Raw genomic sequence first — 22,058 nt, forward strand, 5'->3', positions numbered from 1 at the left:
ACGCAAAATGTCGAAACATACCCGGCAGATTGCCGGAAAATAGCCGCCGTTGATTCCATTAAGCATGATTGGGATTGAAATAACAGAAGATATTGAAAAAAAAACTTTTGTACAAAAACATTTTTTTAAGTCCGATTTATTTTGATGGCATTTCGTAGTTGAACATACTTCTGTTTCTTAGAGAGAGGCTACAGGGGCTCCTATCAATAACAATAAGCATTAGAGATGGTAAATAAGACTTATAGGAACGACGTTCAAATATCGGGCATCTAAAATTGGGCTTTATGGGTTTATCCCGTTTCTATTTCTGACATCCATTTTTGTACTAACTCTGTTCATTTTGAATTGCTTTGCTGAGCAACTGATGTTCAAAATCACTTTTAGCAGAATGAGAGAAGAGAGAAACTAGCCTAGAGAAGTCAAAAAGATTTCACGCAAAATGTTGAAAAGGCGGCAAATGAGGTAAAGCGAAACATTTTTTTATTCGACGAAGTAAAAAAAAATAGGAGCGCTATAATAGCCGGCTGAGAAGATGAGGGCGGCTATTAAAAAGCCGAAAAATGGGTAAAGCGAAAAAAGTTCGACGAAGTAAAAAAAATAGGAGCGCTATAATAGCCGACTGAGAAGATGAGGGCGGCTATTAAAAACAGATAGTTACAACATTTTGGGACATCAACTCCCCTAATGTTAAATTCGTTTTTACCCGAAAGCAGGCGATGTCTCATTTGAACTGCCTTGCGCTGCCATCAGTTTGCTCTGGCGTCTGGTTAGTCGTCTCCCTGGTTCCCCTCCAGACTCTCCAACTGCAGATGTGGTATCTGCACCTGGTTGCAGTCCGTCATCTGTAGACTCTCCGGCACCACATGAACTGGCACCTCGTTTGGGGTTGAAACAAGGCGAGACTTCTTGATCGTCTGAGAGAACGTCCATTGACTCTTCTCCTCCTGAAGAACAAAACAAATAGCAGCAGATCGAATGAACAGATCCAATGAATCCTGCCCAACACCGTTTTACGAAATGCTTTCTTTACTGCTATTTTAATTTAAACATCGAAAAAGCACAGCTTTTCGGCAAAAAGAGCATTAGCTTCATTAGAGCCACACTATTAACAACCGGGGGTTAGGAAGTGGGGTGGGGCGCTGAAGTTTTGATAGGGAACATTATACATTAACACAAGCAAAATATCCAAAATTCTTATGATGGCATCCTATAAATGGCGTTAAAAAGAAACGAGGTATACATAGAGCCGTTAGAAATGTCAAATTTGTCAGAAAGAAACCTTGCATGAGACAGGACAAATAAATGAATCAAAATTTTTTGCGACAAAATGTACAGACAAGAAATCGTGCTCTTGAAGAGAAAAGTCTGTCCATACCCGTACAATAAAAAAGTTTTGACTAACGGCGTTCTCATGTGGCGGTCTTCACCATTTGACGTTCATCAGCTGTTCGTTTAACGTATTTCATTAACAGTACAACATTTCTGTTGTATAAAACTATTCGTGTGACATCGATTAGAATCTAGCATCAGGTATTTGCTCCGAGTTGATGTGTCAATAGTTTTTTTCTTGCAGACGATACTTCTTTTTTTACTCTTTTTGTCAAAAAGTGGGGAAAGTGATGGTGGCTACCATTACGTTGAAGATTAATTTTCTGCAAGGATATGCGAAACTGTCGAAAAAGTGACAAACTTCAACAGTATTTTGAACAATGTAGAATTTTCGCGGAGAAAAGTAAATTTGCAAATTTTGGATTTGTTAAGTTTCGAGTTAAGAATTCGCAACTTTTTGAATTTTTCAAGAATAATAAAAGTTTTCGTCTTTAAATTCACTTAAACATTTCAAAACAAACGGTAGCTCGAACTGAAGACACCGCACTAATAGCCCAGAAGCCCAGAAAGAATTGTTATTGTGAGATTAAGCGATAAGACCACACGGTAAGCCACCAAAAGATGCAAGACTCAAAAATCAACAACTATCTAGTGTCAAAACTATAAAAACAATTATAGTATGTGTTATGTACTCAAGCAGTACTCTTGAGTTATGTACTCAAGCAAAAAAACAGATTCGCTTATGTCCGATTAGTATACGATGAAACCTATCAAATGAAAATTCAACCGTAACTTGCGAAAACTCAAAAGTTCCCTATAACTTTTAGAAACGATTAGAGTAAAAGAGACAAAGCTTCAGATAGGAACTTAGAACATTTCAATCAACTAAATTTTTTCGAAACCAATGAGACCTGTCAATAATGAGATTAAGTGACGGGACAGCAATAATTAAATTAAATTCTATCAAAACTCAAAAATTGGCGAAAGTTATTAAAAACGAAAAGTTTGAAAAGCGAAAAATGGAAAGCGTAAAATTCTTTAAAATGAAAAACGTGAAAAATGTAATGAACTGAAGCTATTACTTCGATGAATTTAAGCCTCCTTCGTAAACAATTAGACATGTCACTAATGACACTAAGAGACAAGTTGATAAAGTGAACAAAAACCCGAAAAATTGATGATATTTGCGTAGCTATTGGTTTTCATGTCTTTGAATGATTTCAAAAAGACTACTGAGCTGAAAGGCTCTGAGAGCACTTAATGCCCACTGGGCGCCACCTGTTTATCCCATTTAGACAAAAAATTGGTCAGGCGAAAAATTGCATTAAAGAAGACCGACAGGATAAAAAAAATGCTACAAACTTCGTTTGAGGGCAATTAAAAAATAAATCTCCGAATGTATTAATTTCTTCAAACAGTCGGAAATACTTCGTTTACTCAAACAGTCCGAAAAACTTTTCTCGCTTTTCCAAAAACTGATCATGAAGAGAAAAGAAACATCTCTCTGTTCTCGTTGATCTTGATTTGTTCAACACTTTTGACACAAAAACTTATTTTCATGCATATCACTTTGTTTTACAGTTTAAAATGAACAGATTTCCGGAAATGATTGCGTCTCAAAAAAATTCGTCTAAAAAACTAATCCCTACTAAAGCACTCATGAGGAAAAAATATTTGAAGACAATTCAAGCAAAAATAAGCTCTTATAATGAACTTATAACTAAAAAAAACTAGAAAAATTGAAATATTTTATTTATATTACAAGAGCACAAAAACAAATGGAAAACTTCTACTTCTACAAAGAGTAATTAGATGCTCGTAAATCAAAACAAAAGCAAGTCAATAATAGGCTAAAAACATCTTTAGAGTTATAGGAAAAAAGGAACCGAAAAAAAAATAGAATTCCATATCATAAACAAAGCTGGCAAATTGACAGAAAAGTGCCACCTTTGACCCGATTGACGCACATTCGGATTGGAACAGAAAAAGATAAACATAGCCCGCAGATTGCCGGATAACAGCCGCGATACACGCTTGTGGCCTTACATGGAATTGAAACAACTAAAGAAACAACAGACAGATTGACCACCAGTCCTTTTATAGAGCACTAAACTTTTTGGTTAGATTCGGACAGTCATTTTTATGAGACGCACACGCTATATAAGGAAAAAAACCCTGAAAACTTTTTCAAAATCAAAATTGGAAATCAAAACTCTAATACTCAAGAATTAGGGCATATACATTTGGCACTACTTAGATGCAGACTTTTGATCTTTGACTAGTAAATTTTCAAAAATTTAAAGTTCATTAAAAAAATTCAGAAGTCATTTTTTCAGTGAGGTAAGTCACGCAATCGACATAAAAGCAGAAATGACGTCACGCACACAAAATTTTAACAGCAAAGCCGTAGAAGTCACTGAAGTTGAAATAGTCAATGGTCGCAAGAATAATCGGTGGAGACGTCGAATTGGAAAAATAGCAGGACAAGTCCTGAAGTACAATCCAAGGAATTGAAGGAAAAACAGAACTAAGACACCTGAACAGCAGATCAATTGAACAATCCCATCAAAAAAAAAACAAAATCCACAGTCAAACAAACTAAAAGAAATAATCATTGACAAAAATCTTGAACCTTTTACTTTGAGGATATACTCATTCAATCAAGCACAATATTTTAAAGAGAATTATTTGCCACTGAAGGTAATTATGACAAATGCTTAAAAAAATTGAAAAGTGCAAATTTTTAAAAAGTTTCCAAATTGTGCAGGAAAAAAACTGTTCAAAACCAACAACAAATACTCACAAGACTGAAAATTTCCCTCAAAATGTTATACAAAAAGTAGTGAAAAAGTCATGAAAACCAGCTATTAACTCGTAACTAAGCTCTTTTATACCTCATTAGCAACCAATCAGACTAGTCATTGATGATACTTAGTGATAAGAAAACAGAATTTTTTAAAAAAGTGGGCAACATAAAATATCCACTAATATTTTATGAGAACAAATAGTGAAAGTCATAAAAAATTTCAGCTGCCCCTTTATGAAATCATGCAATTGCAAATAAACGCCATTAGAACACATATATATCATCATATTAAAAGCTCAAAGAAAAAACACGCTTAACAGGAGTCAAATGGAGGCACGTGAAAAAACAATCCGAACTATCAATTTTTCAGAGAAACTTTCAAACACCAATTTCTAACTCCACTTGAAACGTAGTTGAGAAAGTATGACACCTTGAACCTAATCCAATTTTCGCTCCCTTTACTGCTCCAGCGTGACTAAAATCGCTACTCTAAAATGACCTCTAACTGACGTAAAAAAAACCGAAAAAAGCTCAAACAGATCTTAAAAAAAACGAGCTAGAAGAGATTAGGAACCGACTTGAAGTCGCATTCCGCAAAATAACCGAATTTTTGCCTAACTAATATCTCATCGCAGCACGCATAAATGCAGAGAAAATAACAATCTTAATACAAACTAAAAAGAAAACCATACACCGACTAATGTCGGAAGAATTGCTCTTGAACGTCAGGCAAGGCAATTTAATTCAGGGGCTGTAGCATAGATAAATTTTTCTTTAAGGGTGATAAAATAGTTTATCACGCCCGGATTCAAACCTTCCGCTCCCTGACCAGAAGCACTGCTCACTCGGCTAATAGGCTCACTGCTCACTCGGCTAATAGGCTCTCCTTCTTGCTATTCTGCAATCAATTTTCTTTTAGCAACAAGGTTTAATTCGGAGTGAGCGCAATATAGATCACTCAAAATGAAGTACGAAAGCGTGAAAAAGTCACTTGAGAAGTCAACAACCGATGAAAAGCGCAAAAAGCTCAAGCAAAAAATCTGCCTAAAAAGGACCAACACATTTACAATAAATTCAATTGTTAAAGAGCAATTAACATAGCCGGCAGATTGCCGGAAAATAGCCGCTGTTGACGCGCTTGATGCACATCTCAATTGAAACAAAAAATTGACAGAAATACTAAATTTGTTCTGTTTTGTTTTTAGTGTCAAAAATTTGTTCTAATTTGGCGTCAAGTTTCATTTAGATTCTAAAACTATCCTTAATTCCGCTTCTAAACTGAAAGCTAATAAGCTTAAAACCGATATCAGCTAGCAAACATTAATTAATTTTGTTAACTTAATTCTCAATAACTTTATGACCGGGCTTTATCGGTTTATCCCGTCTCTTTTGATTTTGATCTTTTGACTTTGACCGCATTCACTGTATTGCGTAATTCAATGCGTTAAAATTGAAATCCATTCAGTTGAATGAGAGTGAATTAAAACAGAAGTCACGCGAGAAAATGGTGACTTGTGTAAAACAAAACACGTGGCCAAAAGGTAAAGCAAATAAAAAGGAGAGCGCCTAAATAATAACTTATGAGAGGCTGACGGCGGCTAATAAAAATATTTTAAAATATCAACTTCTTTGTGATAATTCTCAACAAAAATAAAGCTTTACACCAACAATGTAAGTGAAGGAGTTCCTCGTAAAAATAAGGAATAATCCCTGCCCTGGCGTCTATTCGAAAGATAAAAATCTTCTTGTGAAAATTATCGTCTTGATCTTTACCTAGTACCTTTTGGCGAGTAAATCAAGCATGGTAAGCTAGTGAATATTACAAAGCAATTTTTGGAACAATCAATTGTTCAAATGGTAACTGAGCGAATTATTTTTTTTCTGTTCAAATCTGTATATATCTTGATATTTACAATTGATGGCATTTACAAAGGAATATCAACGGATATTGCATAATTGTTGAATACATATAATGTGAAAATTAAAGGCCTAAGTTTTCCATATCTTTTCAATGGCACACGCAATGCTACAGAATAAAAAATTTAAATATATGAATATGGAATTACCATAACATTAACAAAGTGTTTATCTAAACATTGAAACAAATTATTAAGTATCATGTAAACAAAAGCTCAATCCGAATATCCAAGCATTCAATATTGCATTAACAGCAATCTAATAGCAATGTGATTATGTATCAAAGCTTATAACAAGGTTATTATAACGAATTTGAGTGATCATTTATGAATTATGAACAATGATTAACTTTATCTCTAATCATAATACATGAGGAAGTTTACTTTTTCCTGTTTTAGGGTTAATAGGTACATCACGCTAATGAAACTTTATGTGGGGTACTGTGGGGTTACACGCTCATGGCCCAAAAAGTTATGGCTCAATTGGACAAAAGGCTCAAAGAAAGTTATTAAAAAACTTCTATACGTGATCTTAATACACGGAGATTTTTCGAAAAACTGTATAAAACAACAAATATTTATTATTGGATGAGCATTTCTTGGTGCGATGTTTCGAGGATTAGTTTATTAAATTATATAGAGTTACAGCAAATTTTGAACAGTATTTCCCTAGAGGTACCAAATTAACGTTTATAACCAATCTTAATACATGGGGGAAAAAGATAAAATAGCATCAATTCACGGCAAAAACTTTTTATGATAGAAGATTTTTGCAGAGATGTTCTTTGGCTTATTACCCATCCGTTAGAATGTTTAAACAGTCATCTGAAGAGTTTGATCAAGTTTTAATAATTTTTCTAATTGGCGCCAACATCGCCGGCCCGGTTTTCTGAAAACAATTAACTGGCGCTATATTAACACAAGGTCTCTTCAGCACACTGCCATCTCTTGACTTGATTAGAGCTGACCGCACAATGCCGTCACTGCCTGAATATACTTCTAAAACGCCTCCCATCTTGTAGTCCCAACGTTTTGCTTGATCGTCTATAATCCAAACCAAATCGTCCTTCTTCAAACTTTGATTTTTACTCTTTGTCAATTTTGAGCGAATGTTGAGCTGAGGAATATACTCCTTTAACCATCGCCTCCAATTGCAGTCAGTGTATGCTTGTGCTTTCTTGAAAAATTGTTCGGAATCAACGAAATTTTCTGCATCTCTTATTTACGGCGAAGCATTTGATGGTCTTCCAAGAAGAAAGTGATTTGGTGTCAGTGCCTCAAAATCCTGAGGATCACTGCTCAAAGGCAACATAGGCCGAGAATTTAACGTTTGTTCTACTATGCACATTGTTATCTGTAGCAACTCATCACTTAGGCTTCTTTCTTCGAGGACAATGAGCATTGTTTTTTTTGCAGCTTCGGACAAGCCTTTCCCAGACACTCCAAAATGAGGAGCACTTGGAGGGTTGAATTTCCCATTGATATGCTTCAACGCAAAATTGGATTCCATTTCACCTGCATTCCATTTTTCAATGTACTCCCTCATTTCACGAGCAGCACCAACAAAGTTCGAACCATTGTCACTCAAAATGGTCCTTGGTTTGCCGCATCTTGCTGTAAATCTCATTACTGCTGCCATGCAAGACTCTGCATCTAGACTGTGTGCCACCTCAAAGTGAACGGCTCTTGTACTGAGACTGGTAAAGAGACAGCACCAGCGTTTCATTTTACGTCGAAGTAGGCTAACTTCAAAAAGTCGAAAGTAGTCCCTACACCAGTTTGCGTAAAAGGATACGGTCCACCAACTCTTTCAAGTGGCAAGTCTGCCATCTCTGGTATAAGATTTTTAGCAGCAAGCTCGGCACTTGAAGCAATTATTCCGCTTATTTCGACGACCACTTTGCAAACCAATTATCCAACAATTTTGCTGAAGGACCTTTCAAACGTGTTCAACTCCTTCGTGATTTTGCAGTTTGTGTTCATGTTCAACAAGAAGTCTGACGGCTGGATGTTTAAAATTGAGAACTATTGGATGCTTTTGGTCATATATAAAATATGATTTGTTCAGTCTCCCTTATAGACGAATGAATCCTTCTTCATCAATGAAGGCTGATAAGTTAGAAATTGGATTACGATTTTTGACTCTTTTCAAGTCAGATGCGCTGATAATGTCAATAAATGATTCACATTGAACAAGTTTTATCAGCGCTTTCTTTGCAATCTGTGATTCACGATAGCTAACAATTGAAGATTTGATTTTTGTTTTAAAATGCAAACAGTATGAAATCGTATCTAGAAGCTTTGAGAAACTACTAAAACGATCCCAGTTAATGATGTATGCATGATTCTTATCATGATCTGCGACTGCCGTTGGCAATGACGTCTTATAGTCTGGCTCTTCTTCTACGGTAAGCAAAATTGATTGTTCTGGCCACAGAGATTCATCGACTATCCATGCCGGCCCAGTTATCCACATACTTCGCTGAAGCTCTTCCACGGTGACTCCTATGGTGCCAACATCTGCAGGGTTGTCTTTTCCTCTCACATGCTTCCCTTCGTCAATGGTTGATTCTTCTATCATTTCCGCAAACCAATTGGCGACGAAAATAGGTTGCCTTTTGCTGGCCGATCAGAGCCATTGGAGCACTGTAACCAAATCTGTTCAGTGGTAAACTTTACCGATTGTGATTTCGTGCACCCGTATTATCATACTTCGCACTTTCGCCGAATACAAAGCCGGTTGAAGCTCCAATTTTGATATCGAAAGTTGTCGCATGGGTGCAATTCAACTTTTGCCGACTACAAAAAACACTTCCGCTACTCCAGTTTTGTTATCTGTAGCTGTATAAGCGACTATGCACATTGCATCAAGTGAAGCATCCGAAAAACATTAAGACAGTATTGGATGGAGTCCCTTTTAAGGTACTGTCTGTGCATTTTAGTTTCATTAACGAATTTGAGTTCGTCGAGCCAAGTGAGGAAAACTGCTTGGTCTGCGTCGTTTACTTCTACGTCCCATTGTTGCCCAATTCGGCTCCAAATTAATTTCAGAAGCATTCTCATTCTCTTGTGAACGGTGCAAACAGTCCCAATGGATCAAACACAGATGGTACGAATGATAAAACAACTCTTTGGGTTACCATTTTGGGAACTTCGCGTTCTGTTCATCTACAAACCTCAAGTGATTCACCAATAACATTCCACTGTAATCCTAGTATGGATGAAGTTTGTGGTTCAAGCTCAATTGTTTTGATTTCACAATTTGATCTGTGAGTTGACAGAATAGACTGATTTACATTATTGTAATTAGTTATCCTTTTTTTCAATTCGAAACCTCCACGTTCCAAAACTTCCGTATTGTCTTTTCTGATATCAATAGCTTCATCGATGGTCTTCACTGATTTTTTGAAGTCGTCCATGTAAAAATTTTGTACAATCACTGCCGAAACGTTGGGAAAAGTGTTTCTATTGTCTCTTCCTGCTTGCTGAACGGCAAAATTTCCACAAGTTGGAGAACTTTTGGCTCCAAAAATGTGTCGTGTATTCAAACTTGAATAGGATCACTGATGTTATCTCTCCGGAAAAATCTCAGAAAACGGCAATCATCTGAAGGCACTAGAACCTGAAGGAAATTGCCTCAACATCCGCTGTCATCGCTATTGAGTGCTCTCTCAATCGAAAAATTATTCCAATCAAATTCTGCACGAGATCTGGAACCGACAACATCATGTCATTTAATGAAACACCACTGAATTTCAATTTAGCGTTCCAAACCCTACGAACTTTCTCGGGTTTATTGGGATTGATAACTGTATGGTGTGGCAAATACCACTGTTGCTTTTTTCTTGTTTTTTCGAGCTCAATTATCAATTTTCCGAACAAAGCCTTTTTCTCAACCAACGTCGATTGTTTCCTGATATCGTTTCCTGAGGTCTTTATCTTTCTCCAGACGTTTCTCAAGCGATCGGAGCTGTGCGGCAACCGAGATGCAATTGTTTGGCATTTCCTCAAGCTTATCAGACCAAAGGAGGCCAATTTCATACCTTCCTTCCGTAAACTCGATTGTGTTTTTAACGTTTCAAAAGCTTTCCTTTTGTCTTTCGATTTACCGTCTGTATTATATCTTGATGCGTATGACTCTATATCCCACCAATACCTCAACTGACCTGCCAGTGTATCTGACTATAGAGCTACGTATGAATTCAAACAGCTAGTTACTTGACTTGGATTTGGCCCGCTAATAGACCAACAGAGATTGTTTCTAATTGCAATAGGATGCTTTCAGTTGAGGCTTTGACAAAACTCGATTGGTTTTTGATAATATGCATCCTGTCCTATGCTGATTTTAACATCAGTTTAGGAAAATGAGGCATCAGGCAAATCGCGTAGGTGAGAAAATTTTGCTTTTCGGTCTCTGAAATTGTACTCGTTTGAACCAAGACTGATCTTGGGATGAGAATGGAAGAAAACTTTGAACTTTTCACTCCCTTCCACATCTGCTTTGATTTTAGCAAAAGTTTCACTTGGAATTTCTCCAGGACCATGAGCTCTGGAAACGTTTAATGACAATTTGTGTCTTCAGTTTTAAATCTGATTTATCTTTGGCATCCATATACGAAATATTTGATCCACTGTCTGAAAGTGCTAGTGTTGTTTGTGTTTACTTCCCGTTGGATATTGACACTTTTACAATTCGAAGGAAACCATTTTTAGATGGTTCATCGCCATTTGCGAGCACCGTTGATTTATCAATGAATGATGTTAACGATATGGACGTTGCGTTGTCTTGATTTATTGGCTCACGTTTCTTTGGCGAATCGGTAGAAGCACTTTGTTGCTTCTGCTTTGAAATATCATAATGAAGAAGTCGGTGATGTTTTTTGGTACAACCGTTCACACCACACGTTCTCTCTGCTTTGCAGTCTTTGATGAGATAAGGACCACAGACAAGAGAAACAAAACTCATTCCTTTTGGCAGCTTCGTATCTTTCTGTTGTAGTTAGAGATTTAAGTATTGCGCAAGAGTAAATTTCTCCGTCAAAGAGTAAATGATCTCCGTCTTTCATTGGGCACGGGGTATGTATTTGTTTTCCAGGCTTTGAAATGCTCAATGACATTGTGCTCGTTTTCGTCTTTTCTCGTGTGAAGTTCGTTTGCTTCGATCTATCACAGCTTGGAAACTGTGAGACTAAGCCATCATGCACAAACGCTACATCATTTAGCAAGTGACTGAATTCAATAAAACTTGCTTGGTAATGGCTATCTCGACTCAGCTTGAAGAGCCACTTGGTTCTTAACTCCGGGGGGGGGGGGGAGTTTTCGCAAAGCACTATTGAGTAGTGATTCAGATGACAAGCCTCCATCGTATTCAAACTGTTGTAGCACGTTGACACAATTTGAGCGAATTTTATGATGGCACTAAACATGAGGCTTGATAAATGGATGTGAGTGAATCAGTTTTAACTGACTATTAACTTTTATTTGAGGGCGCCCAGAGTTTCACTCAAGCGCTTCCCAAGGCTTGTGACACATCTCTCCGGAGAATCCCATTCTAGAAACAACTGCCTTTGCCTTTCCTGTTAGCCATGATTTTAAGTTACTCATTTTCTGGCTATCTGAAATTTGTGCACTGTGAACCGTTGCTGAAAAGGCGCCTGGCTATTCAATTGGATCGCCGGAGAATTCTGTTAATTTCAGCTGAGGAAAGTGGAATGGCTGATAATAACCGTACTTGAATGGATCATCAGCAGCTTTGTTTCAGGGTATGAATAGTTTTGCGCTTAGATCCAAATCTTCGTCCTTTCTCAACTTATGTTCATTAGAACTCTTTGGAAACTCCTTTTCACACCAGTGGTTGCCGGAAAAGGTGTTGAACGTTTGGCTGTCATCACTGGTTTCTTTGTCTCATGCATTGTATTAGTGAGCTTAAAAGTGTCTAGAAATGAGTCTGCATCTTCTTGTGAATGTTTATCAACCCACTCTTCGACTTTCAGCTTCGACTTCTCTTCAACAAAATTGAAGGAGTTGACGCTAGAAACTGTTGAATTAGACCGTTTTGAAGATAAGGATGCCAGCCTAGACTTTAACCTTAGATCTTCTATTTGACGCTCATGTTCGTGTTCCAATTGTAGAAACTCTACCTGTTGTTTCAACGACTTTATTTCTGATTCCCTTTGGTTTTGATTGTTCTCAATGTTATTAGCTATTTCGTTCTCTATTCGTTTTCGTTCTAATTTTCTCGAACTGCTTCGGCTAGATGAGTGATGAGATGTTCAAGATGAAGATGTTTTCACTTTTTTCAATAGGCTATCATCTAATGTTTTCATTGGTGAAAAACACTCATTGAAAATTTGGAATCATCTTTGAGGAGGTTCTCAGACACATATTGTTTAGCGCCAGATTCACTCTCACCAACTGCTCCATCAGCATCATCAGCGCTATCACAACCGTCGTGTTGTAAATCACCGTCACTTGTCTTCAAATTGTTATGGTCGTGTTGTACTTGACTGGATCTACCAGCAACGTCATTTGTAGTACTTGCTTCCGCTTCTTGATCTTTGTGATTCAATTTTTCTGCAGTATGGGATTCGACAGTTGGAAATTGTTTCTCGTCATTGTTCCCAGAAGCCTCCTCGTCCTCAAAATGAACTGAGGGAAACCTTTCGGCGTATTCAGATGTCTTCTCTTGCCCATCCAGATATTCAAACCATTTTGACTGCTCGTTGGCGAACAGGTTGACAACGTTTTTTGAACTTTCTTTCACGTACTGTCTGTAACTGCTGATTACAAGTTTTGCACGAGACTGGCTGTTTTCATTCAATTCATCTTTCAGCTGACGTAATTTCTTGATTATTGGTCTCAACTTAGCCCCTCGAGCCTTCTGCTCAATGAGTTTGTTGATATCGTCAATTTCGGATTTGAGAATTTCCGACATCCTGTTCCGCTTGTCTATTGATTTGCAGTATTTGAGCAGATCCTTCCGATTCACTAATTTCGTTTCGTAGCTCAAAATTGTCACAAGCGCCAAGTGTTCGTTCTTCCATTTTTCGAGGTTCTCTTTGAAACTGGTTTTACGATGTTGTAAGTCTCATTGTCTATCAGTATGATATTTGTCTTTCAAGAGATCGGTCTGTTGGCCGCTTTTCTCGATAAAGGCTGAGTAAATGTCACTGTATTGCAAATGAAACTTACACAGCTCTGCGCATTTCCTTTCAGCAAACCAATCTGTACCTCTGTGACTAGAGAATTGAAAGGTTAGAAAGCTGAGTTGACTAAGTAAGTCCTTTTCATCTGCTTCGTATTGATCCCACTTGTCTTGGGAAGATGAGTCTTGAAAAGCAATCCAAATCTTTTTGTAGTCGATTTTCTTGGATGTAGCTCCCATGTTGATTCGCTTCCAGTTTCCCGGGTCGCGGCACCAAAATGTAGGTGAAGGGGTTCCTCATCAAAATAAGGAATAATATCTGCCCTGGCGTCTATTCGGAAGATAAAAATCTTCTTGTGAAAATTATCGTCTTGATCTTTACTTAGTACATTTTGACGAGTAAATCAAGCATGGTAAGCTAGCCAAAATTACAAAACGATTTTTGGAACAATCAATTGTTCAACTGGTAACTGAGCTAATTAATTTTGTTCTGTTCAAATCTGTATATATCTTGATACTTACAATTGATGGCATTCATAAAGGAATATTAACGGATATTGCATAATTGTTGAATACATATTATGTGAAAATTAAAGGCCTAAGTTTTCCATATCATTTCGATGGCACACGCAATGCTACAGAAAAAAATGTTAAAACATATGAATATGGAATTACCATTAGCAAAGTGTTTATCTAAACATAGAAAAAAATTAGTAAATAATATGTTAACAAAAGCTCAATCCGAATATCCAAGCATTCAATATTGCATGAACATTAATCTAATAGCAATGTGATTATGTATCGAAAATTATAATAAGGTTATTCTAAAGAATTTGAGTGATCTCAATTATGAACTATGATTAACTTTATCTCTAATCATAATACATAATGAAGTTTAATTTTTCCTGTTTCATGGGTTATAGGTATATCACGCTGATGAAACTTTCTGTGGGGTACTCTGGGGTTACACGGTCATGACTCATTAAGTTAGGGCTCAACTTGACAAAAGGCTCAAAGAAAGTTTAAAAAATTTCTACGTAACATTAATACATGGAGATCTTTAGAAAAACTATAAAACAACAAATATTTATTATTGGCGAAGCATTTTTTGCTGGGATGTTTCGAGGATTAGGATATTAAATTATGTAGAGTTACAGCACATTTTGAACAGTATTTCCCTAGCGGTTCCAAATTAACGTTTATAACCAATCTTAATACATGGGGGAAAAAGATGAAATAGCATCAATTCACGGCAAAATTTATTTAGGCTAGAAGATTTTGAAGAGATGTTCTTTGGGTTATTACCCATCCGTTAGAATGTTTGAACAGTCATCTGAAGAGCTGGTCAAGTTTTACTAATTTTTGTAATTGGCGCCAACAAACAAAACTAAAATCACTTGATGTATTGAACCTCCCCAATTATGGGGCGTTGCGTGAAATTTCGCCTGAAAGTAAGCAAAATATCTGAACGACAGGCTCTGACCAATTTAACTGAGGAGTATAGGTTAGAAATGTTGTAGGTGCAAAAACTAGGACTTGATAGGGGTTCAAACCATAGACCTCCAGGATAGAAGTCATGCATCTTTACAACTAGACCACAACAACGTTACTCCCGCTAGCAATAAATTTCATATCAGTAACAAACTTCATTTCAGGATGAAAGCAACACAAAATGAAGCTCGGAAAAAGGCAACTGCCGAAGGCACTGCCGAAGCATTGGGAAAGGTTTCTTTTGTCTCTTCCGGCTTTTTGAAGAGCAAAATTTGCACACGTTGGAGAACTTTTGGCTCCAGAAATGTGTCTCGTATTCATAGACTTGAATAGGATCACTGATGTTATCTCTCCAGAAAAATATCAGAAATCGTTTCTGAAAAGCGCAAAACTGGTCAAGCGAAATTTTGAAAACAATTAGCATGAAAGCCATAGAATGCTTAATCTTTTAACAGAAACGATTAAACTGATTAAATTGACCCCTGGTAGCAATCGATGGTACATGTCCCTATTGAAATTAAAGGATAAGATATCAAAAAAACAACAAATACTCGCAAAACTGAGAACTTCCCTCAAAGTGTTAAAGAAAAAGTAGTGAAAAAGTAATGAAAACCAGCTATTAACTCGTAATTAAGTTCTTTTATGCCTCATTAGCAACCATTCAGACCAGTCACTGATGATATTTAGTGGTAAGACAAAGGAATTTTTTTAAAAAGTGGGCAGCATCAAATATCCACTGATATTTTATGAGAACAAATAGTGAAAGTCATAAAAAGTTTCAGCTGCCGCTCAAAGAATTCAAGCAATTGGAAATAAACGAAATTAGAACACATATGTATCATCATATTAAAAGCTCTAGAGAAGAAACACGCTTAACAGGAGTCAAATTGAGGCACGTGAAAAAAATTCCCTCGGAAAAATTGATAGTTTGATCAAGCACCAATTTCTACTCCACATGAATAGTTGAAAAAATATCACACCTTGAACCTAATCCAATTTTCGCTCCCTTTAGTGCTTCAGCGTGACTCTGAAATGACCTCTCTGACGTGAAGAAAAACGAAAAAAGCTCGAACACATCTTAAAAAACATAGCTGGAAGAGTTCCGGAACCGACTCGATGTCGTATTCCGCAAAAAACCTAATTGTACTAATATCTCTTCGCAGCACGCATCAATGTGATCTTAATAACATAACAAAGAAAATAACAACATAACAATCTTAACACAAGCAGCAAAAGAAAACCATAAACCGACTAATGCCAGAAGAATTGATCTTGAACGTCAGGCCAGGCAGTTTAATTCAGGGGCTGTAGCCTAGATAAATTTTTCTTTAAGTGTGCAAAAATAGTTTATCACGCTCGGATCCGAACTCTCCACTCCCTGACCAGAAGCACTGCCCACTCGGCTAATATGCCCTCCTTCTTGCTATGCTGCAATCAATTTTATTTTAGCAACAAGTTTTACTTAGGAGAGAGCGCAATAGAGATCACTAAAAATGAAGTACGAAAGCGTAAAAAATTTACTTGAGAAATCAACAAATGTTCTAGATGAAAAACGCAAAATCGTCAAGCGAAAAATTTGCCTAAAAAAGACCAACACATTTACAATAATTTCTATGAACTTCGTTAAAAGCAATTAACAACATAGCCGGCAGATTGCCGAAAAATAGCCCCTGATGACGCGCTTGATGCACATCGCAATTGAAACAAAGTGACATAATTACTAAATTTTTTCTGTTTTGTTTTCAGTGTCAAAAATTTGTTCTAATTTGGCGTGCAGTTTCATTTAGATTCCAAAACTTTACTTTATTCCGCTTCTAAACTGAAAGCTAATAAGCTTAATACCGATATCAGGTAGCAACCACTCTAATGAACTTCGATAACCTAATTCTCAATGACCTAATGAACGGGCGTTACCGTTTTCTCCCGTCTCTTTTGATTTTGCGCTTTTGACTTTGACCGCATTCACTATATTGCGTAGTTCAATGCATGAAGAATTTAAAATCCATTCAGTTGAAACAGTGGGTTAAGTCAGTGAGTGAAGTAAGTCGTAAGTCAAACGTGAACATTGTGACATGTAAAACGAAAAACGTGATCAAAAGGTAAAGCAAATTAAAAAAAGGAAAGCGCCTCAAAAATAGCCGTTTGAGAGCCTGACAGAAATGAAAAAAAAATCCGATGCAAAAATTGCATAAGCAGTAAAACATGATTGTCAAAATGCCGCATGTGAACAAAAAACCACAACCGAGAAAGCCAATTTTTGTTCAAACACCCTTTTCTCTCTTTAAAATTACAGCAAAAAAATTCATACCGCAAAACAACTTGCTTTTTCGCTCCACTTCCTGTTTCGGCGTGACAAAAATCACTACTCCAATTTGACTTCAAAAATCATGAAAATGTGTGAACAGATCTTAAAAAAAAAGACAGCTACCCATTACAAACCAATTTCTTGGATTTTAAAGAAGACAGAGCACCAATACAATTCAAACCCGTTGAATTGTAAAGACAGAAAACCATAACGACTATCCGAGTCGTATAGAAACACCCCAATACTCCCAATTCTCTTCTTCGAGTCGTAATAAAAACAGTGCACCAATAAAATCCAAATACTTGAGATTTTAAAAAGGCGAGATCCTAAATATTAGCCGCTGATTGAAACATACCCAGCAGATTGCCGGAAAACAGCCGCCATTGATTCCCACAATTCTATTGGGATTGAAAGAAAAGAAAATATCAACAAAAATTGATTTTTGTATAAAAACAATCTAAGTGCGATTTATTTTGATGTCATTTCGTAATTGAACACAATCCTGTCTCTCAGTGAGAAGCTACAGGGTCTAGTATCAATAACAATAAGCATTATAAGTAGTAACTAAACATTATGAGAACAAAGTTGAAGTACCGGGCATCTAAAAATGGGCTTTATGGTTTTATCCCGTTTCTAATTCTGACTTTGATTTTTTTATACTGACTCTCTTCAATTTCAATTGCTTTGCTGAGCAGCTGCTGTTTAAAAGGACTTTGAGCAGAATGACAGAAGAGTGACACTAGCCTAGAGAAGTCAAAATGATTTCTCGCAAAATGTCGAAAAAGCGGCAAAACGGGTAAAGCGAAAAAAAAGTTCGACGAAGTAAAAAAACATAGCAGGACAAGTCCTGACGTACAACTCAAAGAATTTTCGTTGACTAAACAAAAATTAGACCTAGAACGGACTATGAGTGAATTGGGGAAACGGTTTCCAAAAAATCAGATGTGAACAAAACCACAAGCTAAAAATGGAGATTTGGTTCAAACAAAAAACTAGGCCTGGAATGAACTAGGAATGAATTTGGTAAACCATTTAGAAAAAAAAGCCGAACCAAAAAATCGAAAAAAAATTAAAGTGAAATTGCCGCATGTGAACAAAAAACCACTAGCGAATTTTTGTTCAAACACCGTTTTCTCATTTTTCTTTAAAATAAGAGTGAAAGAATTGCACGTCGCAAAACCACTCGCTTTTTCACTCCACTTCCTGTTTGCGCGAGACAAAATCATTACTCCAATTTAACTTCAAAAATCATGAAAATGTGTGATCAGCGCCCCAATACAATTCCAATTCTTTGAATTGTAAAAATGGTGATAGTACTATGGTGGTCGGGCATTGTCTACCTGTGGTGCATCCCGGAGCTGTCACGTTCAGAAACATGGGCTGGGTTGAACCATCCCCGCCATCAACAGTTGCTGCATTCATTTGTCCCCCAGAGTTTGCATTAACACTGGTAGTCGACATACTCATCGATAGACTGCTAATTGAATTCAGATTAAGTCCTCCCTTCGAGGCTCCACAGAGTGACGTATGATGATGGTGAGTGTTGTTCGCGCCTCCTGTGGTTGACATAAGAGGTTGCTGAGTGGCGATGGTGTGACAAGAGGATGGGAGGATGACGGATGATTTTGAAAATGGTGAAGAAGTGGAAGAGGAGAGATCTGATTGATTCACTATGTTCGGGAACCAGGGAGTTGATACTTCCCTCGGAGCACCAATGTTCTGTAAATTAAAACTCACAGATAACTCGAAACAATGGACTGATTTCTCTGAACAATGGGAAATCATTTGCAGTAAAAGAAACAATTTTTTTATTACGAAATTGATTTGAATGTCGTAGATCATCAAAAGAAAGAGATACATAAATGAGCTGGCATTACGGATGCCGCTTCCAAAACAATGAAGCTGGCCGCCAGACGGGCGGAATAGCTGCGAAATATATTTGCGTGCCAGTATATTTAGAAATAGACACAAATATAGGTTGGAAAGTTGAGGACGACGCTCAAAAAACTGTAAAAACATGTGGCGATATATTAACAAAGTATGTTAAAAATGACTCCGTTGAACCCTTTTTATACGGGACCGTTATTACGATTTCCTTTGACTTAAAAAAAATTCAAATAAAACTTTAAGTTTCAATGTGCAGAAGTCATTTTATTAAGTGAGATGGGTCACGTGAGATCAAAAATCTAATCACGCAAATCACAGAGGTGAGTGGAGAAAAAAAGGTGAAGTGCTGCGCGCAAATGCCGTTGATAAGAGGAAGAAGTCATTCTGAACATTTGAATTTTCAGCTTTTCTCTGTGAATCAACGTAAAACGAAAAAGACCGCCAAACGACGAATCAGAAAACATGTAGATCGAAATAGCATCGAAATTTCAACAGTGGTTTATTAACAATATGGATTACCTCGAAAAAGACTGCATAACTCTACAAACTGAAAAATTTGAAATTGGTTTTTATTTCAAAAGATTCCTACAAAATACTAGGGATTCAGAAATCCATTTAAAAAACGATTAAAAAATTCGAAAACAGCAAAACATAAGTCACATTGCAAGTAAACAAAAAATCGCTCGAAAAACCCAATTTTTGTGTTCAAAGTTTTCTCCCGCTACTTTTAAGTTACGGCAAAAATTTGCGAGTCGCAAAGCCAAATAAAATTTTCACTCCATTCCGTGTTTCAGCGTGACGAAAATCACGACTCGAAATTTGACTTCCATAATAATGAAAAAGTGTGAACAGATCTTTGGAAAAAAGGCGCACCAATACAATTCAAATCATTAGAATTGTAAAAAGAGACAGAACAGCAACACAATCCAAAATTGATTGTGAAAGACAGCGCCCCAATACAATCCAAACATATTGGATTCTACAAAGGGAGAGCGCCTAAATGCTAGCCTTGAGGCCACCGGCAGCTATTAAATAAATCAAAGTTTTGGCGGCTATCAAATAAGTCATAACGCCTGGATGTTTCGCTCGATAAAATTAAATTGCCCCTAACGCCATTAACAAAACTGACCCCAAAGTCTGTATATTTTACTCGGTTAAATTAAAATAATTTAGCAGAATCCATTTCACTGGCATTTGAATAAATAAGATTTTAACTTAAACTATCTGCAAAAAATAAGTTATAAAAGTACAAAAACCATTTTGTTGAGCGACCTATAATCAAAATCTAGTCACGCAATTAACCTAGAAAGTCTTGACAGAGAGAATGTACAATGAAGAGACATAGTTTGAAGATTGCCGAAAAAGATTGCCGAAAAAGATGCCAAACAGACTTACGTGATGTAGAATATAGACGGCGACAGAGACAAAATTGAAATTATACAGATGGCAAATTTTTTGAAGACTTAAGTAATTGGCAAAAAAATTCCACTTTGTTTTCTTACTTTTGGTCGCCAAGCTCTGTTACTTACATTGCTCATTATATAGGAGTCCAATGACATTTAAGGTGGTTAGAGTGACCTTAACAAAATTAGAAGCCATTTAGAGAGCAAGAAAAGTCACTTATGATAAAAAAAAACTGCACACACAAATTAGCTAACGACCAGTGGCATTTAGTTTAGTAAAAAAAAAGCAAAAACATAATTAGCAAATATCGGGGACAAAAGGATCGACAAAATGATCAACAAAATTGCTCTTTTTAACTTTGCGGCGTAAAAAAATTTAAAACAAAAAAGAAAAAGCGTCAGAGGACGAAATCAATGCAATATAGCTACGTTCACCGTACAGCTTCGCATCTATAGTAAAGAACTCGAAAAAGAAAATCAAGTTTCCACTAAAAATTCTCGCGATAACAAAAAATTTGCTGATTGTTTTCTCTGTGAATCAACGTAAAACGAAAAAGACCGCCAAACGACGAATCAGAGAACATGTAGAAAATTTAAATAGCAGCGGAATTAAAGTTCAACAGTGGTTTGTTAACAATGTTGATTACCTCAAAAAAGACTGCATAACTCAACAAACTGAAAAAAATGAACTTGGTTTTTATTTCAAAAGATTCCTACAAAATACTAGGAAGGGATTAAGATCTGCATTTAAAATACAATTAAAAAATTCGAAAACAGCAAAACATAAGTCACATTGCAAGTAAACAAAAAATCGCCCGAAAAAGCCAATTTTTGTGTTCAAAGTTTTCTCCCGCTACTTTTAAGTTACGGCAAAAATTTGCGAGTCGCAAAGCCAAATAAAACTTTCACTCCACTCCGTGTTTCAGCGTGACGAAAATCACGACTCTTGACTTCCATAATAATGAAAAAGTGTGAACAGATCTTTGGAAAAAAGGCTCACCAATACAATTCAAATCATTAGAATTGTAAAAATAGACAGACCAGCAACACAATCCAAATTTGATTGTGAAAGACAGAGCCCCAATACAATCCAAACATTTTGGATTCTACAAAGGGAGAGCGCCTAAATGCTAGCCTTGAGGCCACCGGCAGCTATTAAATAAATCAACGTTTTGGCGGCTATCAAATAAGTCACAACGCCTGGATGTTTCGCTCGATAAAATTAAATTGCCCCTAACGCCATTAACAAAACTGACCCCAAAGTCTGTATATTTTACTCGGTTAAATTAAAATAATTTAGCAGAATCCATTTCACTGGCATTTGAATAAATAAGATTTTAACTTATACTATCTGCAAAAAAATAAGTTATAAAGTACAAAAACCATTTTGTTGAGCGACCTATAATCAAAATCTAGTCACGCAATTAACCTAGAAAGTCTTGACAGAGATAAAGTACAATGAAGATTGCCAAAATAGTTGGAAGATTGCCGAAAAAGATGCTAAACAGACTTACGTGATGTAGAATATAGACGGCGACAGAGACAAAATTGAAATTACACAGATGGCAACCTTTTTGAAGACTTAAGTTATTGCCAAAAAAATTCCACTTTGTTTTCTTACTTTTGTTCGCCAAGCTCTGTTACTTACATGGCTCATTATATAGGAGTCCAATGACATTTAAAGTGGTTAAAGTGACCTTAACAAAATTAGAAGCCATTTAGAGAGCAAGAAAAGTCACTTATGATAAAAAAAACTGCACCCACAAAACATACCCGG

General features: G+C 36.5%; 1 protein-coding gene across 2 annotated transcripts in view; it reads right to left on the reverse strand.

Moving 5' to 3' along the window:
* The window catches only part of LOC142349520 (cell division cycle protein 27 homolog), a 167,297-nt gene that overhangs the window by 82,282 nt on the left and 62,957 nt on the right, over nt 1-22,058 (reverse strand). For both annotated transcript variants that reach the window (XM_075401138.1, XM_075401137.1), the window contains exons 6-7: nt 18,332-18,710; nt 704-944 (exon numbers count right to left, since the gene is read on the reverse strand). In XM_075401138.1, coding sequence (XP_075257253.1) covers nt 704-944; nt 18,332-18,710 — 620 coding nt within the window. The remainder of the gene's footprint in view (nt 1-703; nt 945-18,331; nt 18,711-22,058) is intronic.

Source organism: Convolutriloba macropyga, chromosome 11 (genome assembly GCF_964194025.1).
Source record: "Convolutriloba macropyga chromosome 11, txConMacr16.3, whole genome shotgun sequence".
In the NCBI taxonomy this organism is placed as follows: domain Eukaryota; kingdom Metazoa; phylum Xenacoelomorpha; order Acoela; family Convolutidae; genus Convolutriloba; species Convolutriloba macropyga.